Below are 17,263 nucleotides of genomic sequence, written 5' to 3' on the forward strand. Positions count from 1 at the left end.
CTTTGAATGAATTTACTGCATATATTTCTTATTTAGTTTAGTTCATCATTCAAAGACGATGGAATATTTTTGTCCTTCACAGATTAAATGAGCATTGTGTAGTCCTTCACAGGTTAAATGAGCATTGCGTAAAAGTATGTTTAAGTTCTCTTTCTTAAGTGCTTCAAGTAAATGAAATTGTTTATTTCAAATTTAATACCTTTTAATAATAATCATAATGAGAGAGGGGTATGCTTCTCTCTCTCTGGGCAAATGTCAGTTTAGACAACATGTACTAAGAAATAAAAATTCTGGAAATGTGTTTGAATCTCACAAAAAGAGTTTGTAGTTCTTATTCATACTTGAAACACGTGAGGCTTTGCAAATTAAACCATATTTTTTTTCAAGGCGCATATGGATTTAGCAGACCACAACTAAACCGACTGTATATACATGGCATGTCCTTAGGAAAGGAAATTATTTTCCTTGCGAACATGGCTTTAGTTGAAGGGTCTTGCAGCATGAAACTCGACAACATGTATTCAACAGGTCTCTGCGCCATTTGGCGCAACAGGTCAACTAGTACTACTAGTAACTAGCTATTTTACCACATGCCTCTCTTTCTTCATTTATTGATTGTCACATCATCTATTTTATCTAGATATATGTGATGTTACTACCTATGTTAGGCTGGTCATAGTGGAGAGTAACTTATGTTAGTGTCATGCATATGATACTAGTCTAAGTTATTATCTTCATAATACAAAGTAACATAATAATAGTGTCATAGATAGCTTTATTTATTAGTTTGTAGGCTCATCTTGTCTTGGAAAGTGCTATGTTACAATAACATATTATGTTACCACATCTCATTAACTTCATGCCATATAAGCAACATTTTCTTGAAGTGCACACTATGACCAGCCTTGGATAGTCTCATGGGCTAGACTGCGCCCTGTCTTTAATTCTGGCCCCGGCCAAGTCGAGCAGAGCCAAGACTCGTCGTCGTCCTCGTCTTCTTCCTCTCGTCGCGCGTCTCTCTCTCTCCCCGCCACCTAAAAATAGCACGAGGCCCGCGTGGCTACCGCCTCCATGAATCTCGCGCGCTCCATTCCCTCCCGTCCTCACCTTCCTCTCCTCGGCGTCCCCTCGATGCTAGGCGGCTTATACCCACCGCATGCCCGTCTCCGTCGCCCCGTTTCACCTCGCTTTCCATGTCCCTCCGCGCCCCCAATGCCGCGCCAGACCCAGGTAAACACCCACCCTTGTTGGTTCTTCTCTCTTCTTGCAGGGTCCATCGACTAACTGACTGACTGACTGATTGATTCTTGGGATGGTTAGCCACAGCGAGGCGGCGGGCGGATGCCGTCGGTTGGCTTCGCGTGATATTCCCCGACGTGCCTCTGCCGCCACCGTCCGACGCCTCCGACAACGAACTGCACGCCGCGCTCTCCGGCGGCAGGCTGCTCTGCGCACTCCTGAGGAAAATTTGCCCCGGCGCCTTGCTGGACGACGTCTCCACGGACAATGTCGGCAGGTTCCGCGCTGCCGTCGAGCGGATGGGCGTGCCTACCTTCAGCGCCTTCGACCTCGAGAGGGTTGGTTCGGTTGCAGTATCCCTGTTACTTCCTCCGTTCACTTTTGTAAAACCTTTTAGACATTTAAGACAACACCTAAAACAGTTCAATTTCAGCTGTCTTAAACAACTTACAAAAATGAACAGAGGGAGCAGTATTAATTCTCTCTTCTCTCTTCTTATCCTTGGTTGACATTGCATCCATCCAGGGTCAAATGACAGCTGTTGTGACCTGCATTCTTGCCCTCAAGGATCGGTTTGGATCACGCATCGGCGAAGAACGGAACGTTACTTTCCTCACCAGAAGCGATAGCGAGGGAAGCAGAAAGTATATGGTTGCCAAGCTGCAAAGAGTGCTCACCAGTCCAATTATGTCAGGTCCTGCTATTCTACTTGCACTGATCTCAAGATTTTATTTTTATTCTTTTTGTACTCTCGAGAAATATCAAGAATGACAGTATTCTCCATTAGGGAGTTTGCACAATTGCACTGATATTGAGAATTTGCGATAGTATTCACCAGTCCAAGTTAATAAGCTTGGGAATAACTTGATTGCGAGTTGAAACATCTTCTTTTGTCATCTTTCTATGCAGAACCATCCACCCCTTCATTAGGGGCCGATCTGTATTCTCCGTCAGGGGTACTTCAGATGAAACAAGGGGGATTTGCTGATCTTCCTGGTTGTAAGATTTCAGACTTGATGAAATCCTCCAGCTTGGATGTAAGTACAATGCTGCATACTGCACTTGAAACCATCAAGATAATCAATCAATTCTCGTGGAAATTTAAAATGAAAAAGAAAACGTACTAGTATGTTATTTTCCGGTGCCAACTTGTTCTTGTGTTTGACGAGCCAACCTATTTTGCAGAATGCACCCACTCAGTCACTTCTGGGTGTCGTGAACAGCATCGTTGATGAGAGCATCGACAGGAAGAACGGACAGATACCTTATGTAGGCTTCTAATAAAAAAGCAATAAAGTTAGTTTGTTCTTCCATATTTAGGAGATTTTGTTTCTACACGTGTTAACATCTTTCCTTGCGTAAAATGGATGGAAATATTTCATTCTAGCGCATCGCTTGCTTGCTGAGGAAGGTCATAGTTGAAATTGAACGGCGTATGTCTTCTCAAGCTGGGCATATAAGAAATGTAAGATAAATAGTTATTCATGTTTATTTTTGTATTGAATAGTCCATTGTGATCTCTTTCTTGTCTGCAGCAAAATAACCTGATTAAAGCTCGCGAAGAGAAGTATCAGTCAAGGATAAGAGTGCTGGAAGCACTAGCAGGTGGGCAAAGCGGGCAAACACATGTAAATTCTAGCACCTTCTTTGAGCCATCTATCTCCGAATTGTTTTTACCAGAAATTTTGTGCACTGCAAGTAAATTGCTTAATTCTTCTCAATGAGTTTCAAGCTCTTCTCATCTCCAGTAAATTGTAAAATAGTGTGACTGAGCAGAACCCCATTTGTTTATTTCATATAGCTTAAAATAACAGCAAGGTTGACTTACTTTCTTGTCCACTCTGTAAATAATGACAATTCATGTACTTGAGTGGCCATAGCTTTAGCTCAATGGAGAAAGTTGATCTGTTTCTTTATGAAAGCCCACTCTTGTCATGCAGATGGAGAAAGATAAGCTCAAAGACAAAGGACAACTACCAGAGGAAGATATGGCTATGTTGATGAAATGCCAGGAAGAAGTGGCTAGATTGATGAAGGAGAAGGAAGATATGGTTACGTTGCTGAAGGAGAAGGAAGATATGGTTAGGTTGTTGAAGGAGAAGGAAGATATGGTTAGGTTGTTGAAGGAAAAGGACGATATAGTCGACTTGAAAAAGGGCAAGGTGGAAGAAACACAGCAAATAGTGGATGAGGAAAAATACAGGTTACTTAAGGAGAAGGATGATACTATAGTGACATTGAAAAAGGAGAAGCAAGAAATGGTTAGGTCGTTGAAGGAGAAGGAAGATATGGTTAGTCTGTTGATGGCAAAGGAAGATATGGTTGATTTAAAAAAGGTCATGGTTGAAGAAAGACAAAGAATAATCGATGAAGGAAATGATAGGTTACTTAAGGAGAAGGATGATACTATATTTAGATTCACAAAGGAGAAGGAAGAGATGGTTAGGTTGTTGAAGGAGAAGGAAGATATAATTAGGCTGATGAAGGAGAATGACGATGTGGTTAGGTCAATACAGAAAGAAGATATGGTTAATTCAGAAAACGGTAGTATTAAGGACAAAAAACAAACAACAGATGATGGTAATGATAGATTGATTTCAGAGAAGAACACTATTGTGGTTAGGTTGACAGAGGAGAAGGAAGAGATGATTAGGTTGCTGAAGGAGAAGGAAGATACAATTCGATTGATGAAGGAGAAGGAAGATAATAAGGCTGACCTGAAAAAAGGCACAGTTAGAAACATTAAGCAATCAACTGATGAAGACACAGATACATCAACTAAGGAGAAGAGCGACATAATTAGGTTGATGAAGGAAAATGAAGATTATAACAATACAATTATGAAACTTAAGCTGGACTTAGAAGCATTAAAATCATTGCACGAGGAGAACTGCGAGTTGTTAGAATCTAAGAAGGAAGATATAATTAAGCTTCTTGCAGACAAGGAAGACAATGCCAGTATGATTTTGCAACTCAAACAGGACAGCTTAACAAAGGAGAATGAGGACATTCTTAGGTTGATGAAGGAAAAGGAGGATGGTAACAGTATAATTGCGAAAGTTAAGCTGGAAATGGAAGCATTAAGATCGTCATACGAAGAAGCCTGCAAGCTCTTAGAATCTAAGGAGGGGGATGTAGTTAGGCTTCTTGCAGATAAGGAAGACAATGCCAGCGTAATTCTGCAACTCAGGCAAGAGCTTGAAGCAACAAAAAGATTGCATGAGACACATAGTCAGCAGTTAGAGACCAGAGCTTCCCAGGTAAAGGAGGAGTTGGAACATAGGATAAAAGAAGTAGAGCTCATGTTAGAAGATTCTATCAAGAGAAAAAGGGAACTTGAAGAAGTATCTAAATCTCGAATCCAGTTCTGGGAGCAGAAAGGAATAGTGGTCAACCAATTTGTGGGTTTGCAAGTACAAAACGTTCAGGTATTAGTCAAATCAATTCCTTTTCTCGGTTTCCATAGGGAGTTCCTAAATTTTCAGTTATGTGAATAGTGTTTTGTTTTATCAGGATTTGAGGCTATGTTCTGTTTCAGTTAGGCATGAAATCCTAAATTGTCAAAAAAGATGGCTTGAAGAACTAGCTGGCCTTGGTAAGAATGAACCCTGCGAGTAGTTATCTCTTGTATTTACATAATTTCATCAATAGATCACAATTAACATTATTGCATTTTTTGTAGGAGAAAACCTTAAGGCGGTAACAAATGCTGCAGAAAAATATCATGCAGCTCTTGAAGAAAACAGAAAATTGTTCAATGAGATCCAGGAACTAAAAGGTGCCAGTTTTGTACTACAATCATTAGTTCATTTTGTTTGGCTATTATATTTACTTAGGTAGTACAGCTAAAAATATTAGGTTAACATAGTATTACGAAGCAGGAAACATCAGAGTTTACTGTCGGATTAGACCTTTTCAACCTGGGGAGGATGAGGGCTCCAATTCAGTTGAATATATTGGCGACAATGGTGAACTCGTTTTAACGAACCCTACAAAACAAAAGGAAGGGGGCAAGAATTTCACATTCAACAAAGTATTTGGGCCTACCACTACACAAGGTACTTATAACAGTGAGATCTATGCAATTTACCTTCTCTCGAGTTTCTATTTATGATGTAACAATGCACTAATATAGTGTACGTCATAAATTGGTTTTCTTATATCCTAATTTTCCTTAATAGATATGGTCTTCAAGGATATTCAGCCACTAATTAGATCAGTTCTTGATGGCTACAATGTTTGCATTTTCGCATATGGTCAAACTGGATCAGGGAAAACATACACTATGGTATGAAGCTTTCAGAACATGAACTTTTAGCTTTTTATTTCTGTTTGCATGGAAGAACTAATAGTATATGTTTTAATAGTCGATGATGTGCTTACAATATCTTGTTTCAATTGATTTCTTAGATGGGGCCTGAAAAGGCAACTGAGAAGGAATGGGGCGTTAACTATAGAGCACTAAATGACCTTTTCAATATCTCCCATGCTCGGCGAGACATGATCACATATGAACTTACTGTTCAAATGATTGAGATCTACAATGAGCAAATCCGTGATCTCCTTGGTGGTGGTGGTGCACAGAAGAAATATCCTTTTGTTTGTCTAAACTGGCTTCACTGGATAGTAGTTTGCGTGTGTTTTCTGCATGTTCTATGTTAGCCATTGTTTTATGTGGTAATATTGTTATAACGAAATTAGTTGAAATAGGTCTATTTTGTAATTCTGCAACTTTTAGTTGGGCATAGTAGTCTGTGTGTGTTTTCTGCAAGTTCTAACAAAACTTAGTCATTTTTCTCGAATACGCAACATTAGTCATGGTTTTATGCATTCTGAATTCATCTATTATTTGCAAGAAAGTGTCTGGAAATAAAGGGGCTGTTTTTGGTTCCTAGACACACCTTGCCACACTTTGCCACACCTCAAGTTAGGCAGGACCAAGTTAGGTGGGTGTTTTGTTCTAGCCACACCTAAGGCAAGATTCTTCTTGTGAGAAACAATCCCCACATGTCATACACACAAAAAGTATGACAAGATTCCCTTAGGCAAGCCAAAGTATGGCTAAGAATTTGAGCACCTAAGGCAGGTGTGGCAAACTGTGGCAAAATTAGTCACCACCAAAGAGGCCCAAAAAGTTGTAACTTTGGTTGGGTACACCAATTGCCCGTACACAGTATTCATGAGATTTCTACTGTCATAGTCTTGCTTGTAATTCAATGAATTGCCTTTTGCAGACTGAAACATCCCCCCTCCCCCCCTCCCCCTTTTTTTTTCCTTAACTTGCACACGATAGGGATTCAGAATACCATGCAGCCAAACGGAATTGCTGTTCCTGACGCAACTATATGTCCTGTCAACTCAACTTCTCAAGTTATTGATCTAATGCAAACTGGGCACGGCAATAGAGCGATGAGTGCAACAGCTTTGAACGAGAGAAGCAGCAGATCTCACAGGTAGGTTAATTTTGCCAGTTCTCTTTTTCTGCAGGAATAAAGCTCCTTATTAGTGGGTAATCTTCTGCAGTGTTGTGACAATTCATGTCCGAGGCCAGGATCTAAAAACTGGGAACACTTCACGTGGCGCTCTACACCTTGTGGATCTTGCTGGAAGTGAGAGGGTGGACTGCTCTGCGGTTACAGGAGACAGGCTCAAAGAAGCACAGCACATCAACAAATCTCTGGCTGCTCTTGGGGATGTTATATTTTCCTTATCACAGAAGAATGCGCATGTACCATACAGAAATAGCAAGCTTACACAAGTCTTGCAAACTTCTCTGGGTATTTTTTTTCACCAAAGAACTAATTTTAGTCACATAATTATGTGTTGTATAGAGAGGTTCATGACATGGGAAAATTTCATATGCAGGTGGGCATGCAAAGACACTAATGTTTGTGCAGGTCAATCCAGACGTTTCGTCTTATACAGAGACCTTAAGTACTCTTAAATTTGCGGAACGAGTGTCTGGGGTGGAACTAGGTGTTGCAAGGACCAATAAGGAGGGAAAAGAAGTCAAAGATGTCAGAGAATTGATGGATCAGGTAACATACTCTCTCAACACAAAACATTATTGGGGTGCAGTGATATTGCAAGGACCTTAAGGACTAATAATAAGCGACAAATGCAGTGATATTGCAACATACTAGCGTAACTAGCTAATGATCTTGATATTGAGGTGCGCAAATAAATTAAGGATATCATACTAGGGTGTCAAAATTCAAAACAGTATGTCATGTGGCACAAGATTTTCTCTCATAATGAAATACAGTTACAGTTGTTGACATCTAATGTGTCGACTTGCAGCTTTCGATGCTAAAAGATACTATCTCAAAGAAGGACGACGAAATCGAACAGCTGCAGCTACTGAATACTAGCACCTCCAAATTGAAGTCCAACAGACAAGCTGATCACATATTGAAGCATTCATCATCTTCTCCTGGCATAACATCACTAGGAAAGGTCTCAAGTGTTGGTGGTGGAGCAGCTTCTGATCTTGACAACTTCTCTGACACTAGTGACAGGCAATCTGAAGCTGGGTCCATGCTCTCCATTGAACCTGAGGTTTCTGGTCTTGGTGATGTTGAATCTGATGGAAGGTTAAGTGATGCATCTGATGGGGGTAATTCCACCGGTGCGGAAACTGACAGTTCTGTAAGCAGTGTGGTAGACCAAGGGCAAGAGAAAGCGTCTAGCACTGCGAAAGAGCGGTTGTGCGTATTTCCAGTTCTCATTAGTCTGACATTTAATAGTTTCATTTATTTGACAATTCAATTTATACAGAATTTCCATGAAGTGGAACTTTTGTCATGGTTGTGGCTGTTGTCTGTGACTTGCACCTTTTTCCCTTCGTGTAGGACAAAGACGGTATCTTGAGTTCAGAAGTTGACAGTCGGAAAAGCATCAGGCTTGCGGCCTAAACCAAGGGATCCTGCTGTTCCTAAACCCTCAGGTAAGATGCCTCTTTATTTTGCACTTGGATTTTTGAAATTTTCTGAATATGCCAAGGTTGACAAAATAATGCTTGGGAGAAACATAACTGAGTTTGACAGTTTTATCCATACAGTTAGTTCATATAGTTCACTCCTAATCTCGGTAACATACATGTACAGTGTGTCTTGAACATGTAATTACAACGGGATTTAGCTGGATATGCATTGGCATGGAATCAATGTTTTGACTACGGTCCAGAGTAAAAGGATATTTGCATTGATGAACAGATAACGAATCTAATCTAATACAAACTCAGTGTAACTCCTGGTACTGTATCTAACAAAAAAGTGACTCTTGTAGAAATCTCGCAAGGAATATAGTTACTAGAGTATTGATTATTAACATTCAAATACCTGGATTATATCCACTCTCAACATGTCTACATATTTTTTCTTATTCTTGTTGCAGTGCCAACAGGGGCACGAAGAAATACAAGCACCCAAGGAATTCCACCAGCAAGAGCTACTAGTAGTGCAAAACGAGGACCATAGATCAAGTTTCTTACTGTGCCATTTTGGCTAAACCATTTTCCACTTGCCTTAAATATCTATTGGAAGCTCTAGAGTGTACAGTCTAGCTTGTTGTAGTTATGCCCATTGAGTTGGAAATTAGGCAGGGAGAAAATTTAGGTGTTGTGAATCTCTCCTCTCTTGTGCTTGATTCACTTATCCTTTTTACTATTTCAGTACGGTCTAAACAACTTCCAAGAAGTTGTTAAAGCACATGAATATGTAGCCTAGGTGCAATTCAGTGAAGGCTTCTAATCTGTTATTGCCTAAATTAGGTATAGCCTAGGTGTATTTTTCTCATAGGGTCTGAATTCTGAAATCAGCCGGTGATGTTTTCCTATGATCTGGCGCTCTCTTATGTTTCAGTTGTGCTCTTAGATTTGCGCATAATTTCATCAACTACAAGGATTTGGGGTTCAGTATAGTAGATAGACCAGAAACCTTTTCTCATTCTTTGTTGTTTTTCAAGATGTTGCCTTTCTTTTTCTCTTTCGAAGGATCCAATGATATTGACTGACTTGATGCACTTAATTTAGTTGCTGCAACGTTGCACTGTGAAGAACATGACCGGAGTTTCTCAGTAGTTTTACCATATGGTAGGAAGCCTGTGTTTTTTTTATCTTCAATACAAAATAGTTCACCATATGGTAGGAAACTGTGTTGACTTGATTCTACTGATGCAATGAACTATGTACAGTACTAATAAATAAACTTACAGGAAGAGGTACTTCCATGGTAGTGAACAGTTCAGTCCTCAGTTACGACAGAGTAAAAACGCATGCAATTCAATCGTCATATTGCAAATGTTGTTTGGAGTGCCACGAAGTCGCCAATATAATAAGATATCATGTAATTTTCTAAATTAGAAGTGTCAGTTTTATACCAGAGAAATTATTTGCAACTTCAGTACTCCGTCCCTAAATATAAGTCATTTTAGAGATTTCAATATGGATTACATACGGAGCAAAATGTGTGAATCTCGCTCCAAAATCCGTATATATGCATCTGTATCTAGTTCGCATTGAAATCTCTAAAAAGACTTATGTTTAGAAATGGAGGGAGTATTATATTTAATTTTTCTACCACTAAGCTCCATGCAGCAAATGTGTCGAGAAAAATCTTTCATGACTTACAAACAAGTGCTTCTCTCTGAATCGAGGGAAGTTGATAAAGAAATTTACAATACATTGCACAATGTTTAAAAGAAAGTTTGCAAGTTGACACAAAAAAAAACATGCTTTTTCTTTATTTCGGACATCAGCATGGTAGTTCAGAATCAGATTAGCAAGTTGAACAACCCTACAGCAACTAATGACGATTACAGTACAGTACTAATAAGCAATAATAGACGATGAAATGGGGGCATGAAATCCTCCTACTTTTACAGCTTCCCGTTCCTCGTGATGAGCTCTTTGGGTAGCTGTCTCATTTACAACTCAAAAGTTTTTCCGTTCCTCACGAGGACCCGTCCAATTTGCAATTTTCAGCGCAGACCGCAGTGTGCAAACTGAAAACAAAGCTCCATGATGAATCAGGCAATGGTGGCCTGCGCTTGCTTCGCCCCAACCGCAAAGAACTCGGTGATGACCTCGAGGGGCATGCCCTTTGTCTCTGGGACCTTTAGGTAGACGAACACAAAGGCAATGCAGCAAACGACTGCATATATACCAAAGACACCCGCTAGACCAATAGCATTCAGCATCACAGGCAGGCTGTAGGTAACAATAATGTCACAAATCCAGAATGTGAGGGCGCAAATAGCGATGCAGACACCACGGACTCTGGTGGGGAAAATCTCTGCACATAGAATGTTGGGGATCGGGCCAAAGCCCATGACAAAGCAGCAGAAGTAGACAATGACGCTAACTGTGGAGAGCACAGCGTGGGGCACCGTACTCAAGTTGATAACATTGGACACAACCAAAACAATTAGGGATGCTATCAAGATGGGAATTGTGCCCAGTAGCAGAAACCTGCAGAAAGGAAAAATAATAATAAGGCCTTGTTTGATCGGAAAAAGTGATGATACTGAGAATTGAGATTCCAAAGCAAACCAGTTAGTTACCTTCTTCCAGATATATCCATAAGTCTCATGGCTACACCAATGCTTGGGAGCATGAGTAAGGTGGTGAGAGAACTGATCAAGATGGATGCTGATGCTGAACTGAGGCCAAGATTGGAAAGAAGAACAGCCACACCAGCTTGCTCCAGAATTTGAGGAGTATAGTAGAGAACTCCATTTATTCCAGCAAACTGCACAAGGAAAATCGACTTAGTACTTGTTGGCCAGTTTCAGACTATATGTTTGTTCATATCTGGCATACATACAGTAATTAAAGAAATCAGCAGCATAATCTCTACCTGCTGAAGCATCTGAATTCCAACACCGACGAACAATGCACGCCTCACACCAGGTTCAAACAGATCTTTCCAGATTGAACCTTTGGGAGCTGCCTCCAATGGATGAATCATGGCTGGACCGGCCGCCATACGCTCTTCCATAAGATCCTTGGAGTAAAGAGCCGAGTGGCTTACCAAAGCAGCAGCATGTATAAACCCACTGCCCCCTTGCGTGGCATCACCCCCACCAGGAAGTGAAACAACAGAGCCCCTTCTTGAGTCGGCCACCCCCTCTTGGTGCAAGTAGATTCTTTTGAAGCCTCCTTCCTTCTTGCCATCCTCGCCTTGTCGCTCCGACCATTTCCATGCGAGTTGCCACCCCCCACCAATACCAGTGCTGCTGACTGCCTCCCCACCCTCTTCCAAGAGACTTCTCCTTCTCATGCCCAAAGTGCTTCCATGGTGACCATGGTCCTTCCCATCCGTGTTTGTGGTCTGTCGTGACAGCAGCGGGCTATGGACATTATCTTCGTAGTCACCTCCAGCATCAGATGCATATTCTTCATCGTCCCTATGAACGTTCTCCTCATCCCAGTGCTCAGTTTTTGGGTGCTGATCTGCCACACTGAGCATGCTGCCAAAGTTAGGAAACAATGTGCTCCGCATGCTTCCTCCAACTTGAGGCATGTTCTCATGAACACTTCCGAAAAGCGTGACTAGAGGATCCATAAGGGGCACACTCTGGTTCACCATGCTGCCATGACGAGATGCAAGAGAAAGCACACTTCCAAGCATGCTGGGTCCCTTGGAAGGTCGAGCAATCCATGATTGGCCCTCTTCAGGCCCATATAGTGTTATTTGGTCATTATCGCCATCAACAACATGATCGTCAGCTGGGTCATTAGCTGGTCCTATTATGTACTCCTCAATGGAGGTGTCTCCTCCAACCTCCAAACCTTCAACAAGAAGGGCCATTTCTCCTGCACAAATTTGATTTGGAATGATAACTGTAACTTTACTCATAGTTATTCGTAAACCACCAACTGAAATTTACCAACACTTAGATTCCAACATACTATATTGAAACCCGAATTGTGAAATCATTTTTGAGGAATACCAAAACATTATATCTTTAGAAACATATCATAATTGACTTGAATACCTTACTGAAAGGAGCAGCTTATGCAAGTTCTTAACTTAAGTTGCATACTTGTGTCCATTTACCAACCAATATAGCCACAGTCCATCTGAGCTTTGTCAACAAGGTCATTTATTAAAGAGCAAAAAAAGCCTCCACTGAGGTTACTACTACTACTTCGACATTCTGTGCTGTGCAAAGTACCAACATGAATTTAATGTTAACAAGACTCAACATAATTTCTTACTCTTTGGTCATTTATGATCTGTTATACAGTCTGTACAAATTAAATAATGATTTTTTGTTAAAAAAATTGTGCAACCCAAATATAACAGTTAACACTAGTGCATATCACTTAGGCAACTAATTGCAATCCACTATCAGGGATGAATTTAAAGAAGGGTTCTGTAGCAATCCAGGTGAAATTGTGGCCGTATGCATCTCTCCGATGCAGAGGCCGGGGATGTCCCCCTTTTCCAAAAAAAAGCAATCCAGGTGAAATGAATATGGAGTTTTGAGTGAAAAAAACAGACCTGAGACATCCTCCCTTCCCCGTAATCTTTGCAGCACCTTCTTTGCCTCTGCCATTCGGCCCTTGCTGACAAGCCATCTCGGAGATTCTGGCAGGTAAAATACCGTCAAGATGAAGAAAAACAATGACGGAACTGAGAGAACCCCCAGCATAATTCTCCAATCAGGTGATGGCAAGAGTGACATCCCGAACACCATGCAGTATGACAAGAACATCCCTCCTGACCCACTGAACTGTGGAAGCGTGTTGAGCCGTCCCCTAATCTCCGAAGGAGCCGTCTCTGAGATGTACAAAGGCACCAGCGTGACAGCCAAGCCGATACCAAAGCCATCGACAAGGCGTGCCAGGAGCAGCACATAGACATTGGGTGACCATAGCATAATTAGGCCGCTGAGGAAGTAGAGAAGCGAAGAGAGAATGAGCATAGGGCGCCGGCCAACCCAGTCTGATACTGGCCCGGAGAATGTGGTGATGATGGTTGCACCGATGAGCGACATGGCCACGATGAGCCCCTCCACAGTCGGATTATTTTCGAGCTGGAATTCCTTCTTGATGTACAGGACAGCACCTGAAGACGAAAAGCTTGCTCTGTTAATCTGTGCCTCGAGTAAAAGTAAAGGATAGCAAGTTTACAGATGAGAGATAATCAAGGAAATGTTCACAATCCAAACTTGTCTTGACAATTGGTTGGTACGGTGTTGCTTTTAGGGTCCAAGGAAAAACAAGTCATCAGTTTGCTCAAGGGAAATAAATCACCCGTCTTTTGTTCCAAAAAAGACTAGTAGTAGTAGTACTGAACAGCATCTGGTCTAAACTACTTATAAAGGAAGCTCCCAAACCAAGAACCCCAAATTCACCGGAGTGATCTAACAAGGTAGTAAAACAAATCTGGGCTACTTACCAGCGATGGTGGCATTGTCCCACCCCTGCAGCAGATTGCCGATGGAAGCCGCAATCGCGACCAGTGCAGCACCCGACATCTTCTTCCCTCCTCTCCACCAAGGATCCCTGCAGCTGCGCCTGCGCGCAGAAACCCAGCCCAAGATAAACGAACCAGCCACCACCAGCTGGGATTATTTAGATGAAAAATCTCGCCTACCTCTCTAGTAGAGAACCAACCAAGGAGAGGAGATGGAGAAGCCCAAGAAGCGGCAGCCCCCTGGTGTGGTGTGGTGGTGCGGTGCGGTAGATCAGAACCGAGCGAAGCCGCCTCAAATAGGAGCCAAGAGCTGCCCCTCGTTCACTGCCCCGGCTGCCACCGGAAAAGAAGAAGACAAGGCGAGCAGCGTGGCCCCCCTCCGCCGCGAGAGTGACGACAAAAGGCTGATTACAGCTGTGTATTTATTTTACAGCTGTATATAATCGGCCATATGTGATTTCCACGACTTAATTTGTACAGAGTATCAACTTTCGTTATTCTCAGTCCACCACGGTTCAAGCCCTGGTGTTAGCATTTTTCCGGTTGTATTTAAGGAAAATTTTCCGCGATGCACGTTCAATACGAGGATACGTTTTCGTCGACTATAAGGCGCCTATGATGACTTCGTCAATTTCAAAATGATATGCCGGCTCAGTCTATAAGGGTAGGGATGTACGTGTATGCGTTCATAGAGGTGAAAGTATGTGCGTATACATGAGCGGTTGCGTTTGTATTGTATTTAGAAAAATCTTTCTTTTTTGCACATCAGTATATGTTTTGAGTCGAGTTGTAACAAATCGCACTAATTCTCGTTTGAACCTTTTTTGACCGCCGAACTGATGAGTGGGGCTCGCTCGTAGGGATGACGTGACAAAAAACCATCCCGACTCCCATGGGTCTCTACCAAGTGCCAACTACTCCACGATGGGAGACCAAGGGGCCCAGCCGAGGCAGGATGCTGGGTGCAACACGTACGATGCGGCTATATCTCCCACGTGTCGGAGCACGACTTAGAGGCATAATCGCATAGTAGGCATGTCGCAAGAGGGATAATCTTTACACATCTCATGTATTGAATAAAAAAGGAATAAAGAGTCGGCTTACAATCGCCACTCCACACAATACATGAGTATAGCATTACATCAGCCAGAATACAATCAAGGTCCGACTACGGAACCAAATAAAAAAAGACAACCCCTAATGCTAGATCCCCGATCGCCCCGACTGGGCTCCACTACTGATCAACTAGAAACGAAACAACACAACGAACAAGATCTTCATCGAGCTCCCACTTGAGCTCAGCTGCGTCATCTGCACTGGTATCAACGGCACCTGCAACTGGTTTTGGAAGTAATCTGTGAGTCACGAGGATTCAGCAATCTCACACTCTCGCGATCAAGACTATTTAAGCTTATGTGTAGGAAAAGGTAGTAAGGTGGAATTGCAGCAAGCACTAGCATATATGGTGGCTAACTTACGCAAATGAGAGCGAGAAGAGAAGCAAAGCACAGTCGTGAACTAGAAGTGATCAAGAAGTGATCCTGAAACTACTAACGTTCAAACATAACTCCAAAACCGTGTTTACTTCCCGGACCCCGCCGAGAAGAGACCATCACGGCTACACACGCTGTTGATGCATTTTAATTAAGTTAAGTGGCAGGTTGTCTACAACCGGATATTAACAAATTACCATCTGCCCATAACCGCGGGCACGACTTCCGAAAGTTCAAAACCCTGCAGGGGTGTCCCAACTTAGCCCATCACAAGCTCTCACGGTTAACGAAGGATATTCCTTCTCCCAGGAAGACCTGACCAGACTCGGAATCCCGGTTACAAGACATTTCGACAATGGTAAAACAAGACCAGCAAAGCCGCCCGATGCGCCGACAATCCCGATAGGAGCTGCACATATCTCGTTCTCAGGGCAACACCGGATAGGTTAAGCTACAAGTAAAACCAACCCTCAAGTTTCCCCGAGGTGGCCCCGCAGGCTGCCCGTTTCGGACCAACACTTAGAGAAGCACTGACTCGGGGGGGTTAAAATAAAGATGACCCTTGGGTTGGCCGACCCGAGGGAAGGGTAGGTGGTGGTGAGGCAGATGGTAAAACCAAGGTTGGGCCTTGCTGGAGGTGTTTTATTCAAAATAAACTGTCAAGGGGTCCCCATAACACCCAACCATGTAAGGAACGCAAAATCAAGGAACATAACACTTGTATGACGGAAACTAGGGCGGCAAGAGTGGAACAAAACACCAGGCATAAGGCCGAGCCTTCCATCCTTTACCAAGTATATAGATGCATTAATTAAATAAGAGATATTGTGATATCCCAACAATAACCATGTTCAACATGGAACAAACTTCATCTTCATCTGCAACTAGCAACGCTATAAGAGGGGCTGAGCAAAAGAGGTAACATAGCCAAACAACAGTTTGCTAGGAAGGTGGGTTAGAGACTTGACATGGCAATATGGGAGGCATGATATAGCAAGTGGTAGGTATCGCGGCATAGCAAAAGAGCGAACAACTAGCAAGCAAAGATAGAAGTGATTTTGAGGGTATGGTCATCTTGCCTGAGATCCCGCAAGGAAGAAGAACGAGTCCATGAAGAAGACAAACGGACGTAGTCGAACGGATCCTCACAACTCCGGAACGAAACCGAAGCTAACGCGAGAAGCAACCCGGAAAGAAGCAAACAACATAGTAAACAACCACCACATAAACATGGCATGATGTACAACCAAGTATGATGCATGTCCGGTTTAAAGAGGCATGGCATGGCAAAGTGCACAACCAATACTACAAATTAAGTGGAGCTCAATATGCAACGAGTTGCATATTGACGAAACACCACATGGCTTATTTAGTTCACTCCCGGTTAGGTACTCAACAAAATTAAATGTTGTTTAAACATGGCAAAAGGTGAAGCATAATAAAACTACTTAACTAGGCAAGTTTAAATGAGGCCGGAACAACAAACAACAAGTCCGGTAAATCCCCATATGCATTTAGAAATTTAAAGCAAACAACAATTTTAAACATTTTAATTGTTGTTATCATGATGCGGATGACATGTGCATGTTTATGCAAGTTTTATGCCATAATTATGAAAATGTTGATAAGAGCATGACATGAAGCATTTTGTCATCGTGGCGGAGCCGAAAGGGGTGCCACGACAACTACGACGAAAAAGGTGCCACTACGGCGAAACGGAAATGATGTCACGACAACATTCCGATGATCCAGTAACTCGATTAAGATGCCGGTGCAAAAGAAAAGGCGACGGGAGCGTGTCATGCAAGGATGGTGGGGTGCTCCCGACTACCGGGTTCCCACGGGACGATGGCATGGAAACGGGGAACGTGCAAGAAACACGTCGGGCACGGTGCAAACGCGAGCATTTCATACATCACATGCATTCAACCACGGGTTATCGTCTCGGCGATTATACCTTCAAAGCGTGCGTTTTAAGAGCGGATGGAGTTCGGCTATGGAGGTACACGTGTTGAAGGGGAAGTAGTTGTTCTCGTGAGGGTAGTGGAAGTAGTGGTACACAACGATGGTAGTTGTACACGAGTCTTGTGACCCACGGTTCTTCGG

At 42.5% G+C, this 17,263-nt stretch overlaps 2 protein-coding genes across 4 annotated transcripts; one reads left to right on the forward strand and one right to left on the reverse strand.

Annotated features, from left to right (window-relative positions):
• The first annotated feature begins 979 nt into the window (after window positions 1–979).
• On the forward strand, window positions 980–8,998 carry LOC123127366 (kinesin-like protein KIN-14D). Its single transcript, XM_044547015.1, has 19 exons — window positions 980–1,230; window positions 1,321–1,577; window positions 1,765–1,933; window positions 2,149–2,276; window positions 2,425–2,508; window positions 2,627–2,704; window positions 2,775–2,867; window positions 3,180–4,667; window positions 4,753–4,834; window positions 4,922–5,017; window positions 5,121–5,297; window positions 5,421–5,527; window positions 5,650–5,828; window positions 6,528–6,692; window positions 6,763–7,016; window positions 7,105–7,277; window positions 7,540–7,946; window positions 8,091–8,185; window positions 8,635–8,998. The coding sequence occupies exons 1-18, from the start codon at window positions 1,194–1,196 to the stop codon at window positions 8,107–8,109; spliced, it is 3,993 nt and encodes a 1,330-aa protein (XP_044402950.1). The 5' UTR covers window positions 980–1,193; the 3' UTR covers window positions 8,110–8,185; window positions 8,635–8,998.
• An 880-nt stretch (window positions 8,999–9,878) lies between these two features.
• LOC123127367 (monosaccharide-sensing protein 2) lies at window positions 9,879–14,054 on the reverse strand. 3 transcript variants are annotated; one of them, XM_044547016.1, is made up of 6 exons: window positions 13,845–14,054; window positions 13,647–13,765; window positions 12,747–13,313; window positions 11,097–12,055; window positions 10,801–10,988; window positions 9,879–10,708 (listed from the first exon to the last, which is right to left on the reverse strand). In XM_044547016.1, the coding sequence occupies exons 2-6, from the start codon at window positions 13,723–13,725 to the stop codon at window positions 10,267–10,269; spliced, it is 2,235 nt and encodes a 744-aa protein (XP_044402951.1). In that variant the 5' UTR covers window positions 13,726–13,765; window positions 13,845–14,054; the 3' UTR covers window positions 9,879–10,266. The 3 variants fall into 3 exon arrangements, with proteins under 3 accessions (XP_044402951.1, XP_044402952.1, XP_044402953.1); XM_044547017.1 differs by having other exon boundaries at window positions 13,647–13,759; window positions 13,845–14,025; XM_044547018.1 differs by having other exon boundaries at window positions 13,647–13,753; window positions 13,845–14,015.
• Window positions 14,055–17,263: the final 3,209 nt, after the last annotated feature.

Source organism: Triticum aestivum, chromosome 6A, assembly GCF_018294505.1.
Source record: "Triticum aestivum cultivar Chinese Spring chromosome 6A, IWGSC CS RefSeq v2.1, whole genome shotgun sequence".
Lineage (NCBI taxonomy): Eukaryota > Viridiplantae > Streptophyta > Magnoliopsida > Poales > Poaceae > Triticum > Triticum aestivum.

What these genes read in the sequence shown, in the direction of transcription:
- LOC123127366 (XM_044547015.1), top strand. Translation starts at nt 1,194, where the DNA reads ATGTCCCTCCGCGCCCCCAATGCCGCGCCAGACCCAG. An exon ending in AAGCTGGGCATATAAGAAAT is followed by an intron (nt 2,705 to 2,774) that starts GTAAGATAAATA and finishes TCTTGTCTGCAG; the next exon opens with CAAAATAACCTGATTAAAGC. An exon ending in AGAAGCAGCAGATCTCACAG is followed by an intron (nt 6,693 to 6,762) that starts GTAGGTTAATTT and finishes AATCTTCTGCAG; the next exon opens with TGTTGTGACAATTCATGTCC.
- LOC123127367 (XM_044547016.1), bottom strand. Translation starts at nt 13,725, where the DNA reads ATGTCGGGTGCTGCACTGGTCGCGATTGCGGCTTCCATCGGCAATCTG. An exon ending in GGACAATGCCACCATCGCTG is followed by an intron (nt 13,314 to 13,646) that starts GTAAGTAGCCCA and finishes TTTCGTCTTCAG; the next exon opens with GTGCTGTCCTGTACATCAAG. An exon ending in GAATTCAGATGCTTCAGCAG is followed by an intron (nt 10,989 to 11,096) that starts GTAGAGATTATG and finishes TTCCTTGTGCAG; the next exon opens with TTTGCTGGAATAAATGGAGT.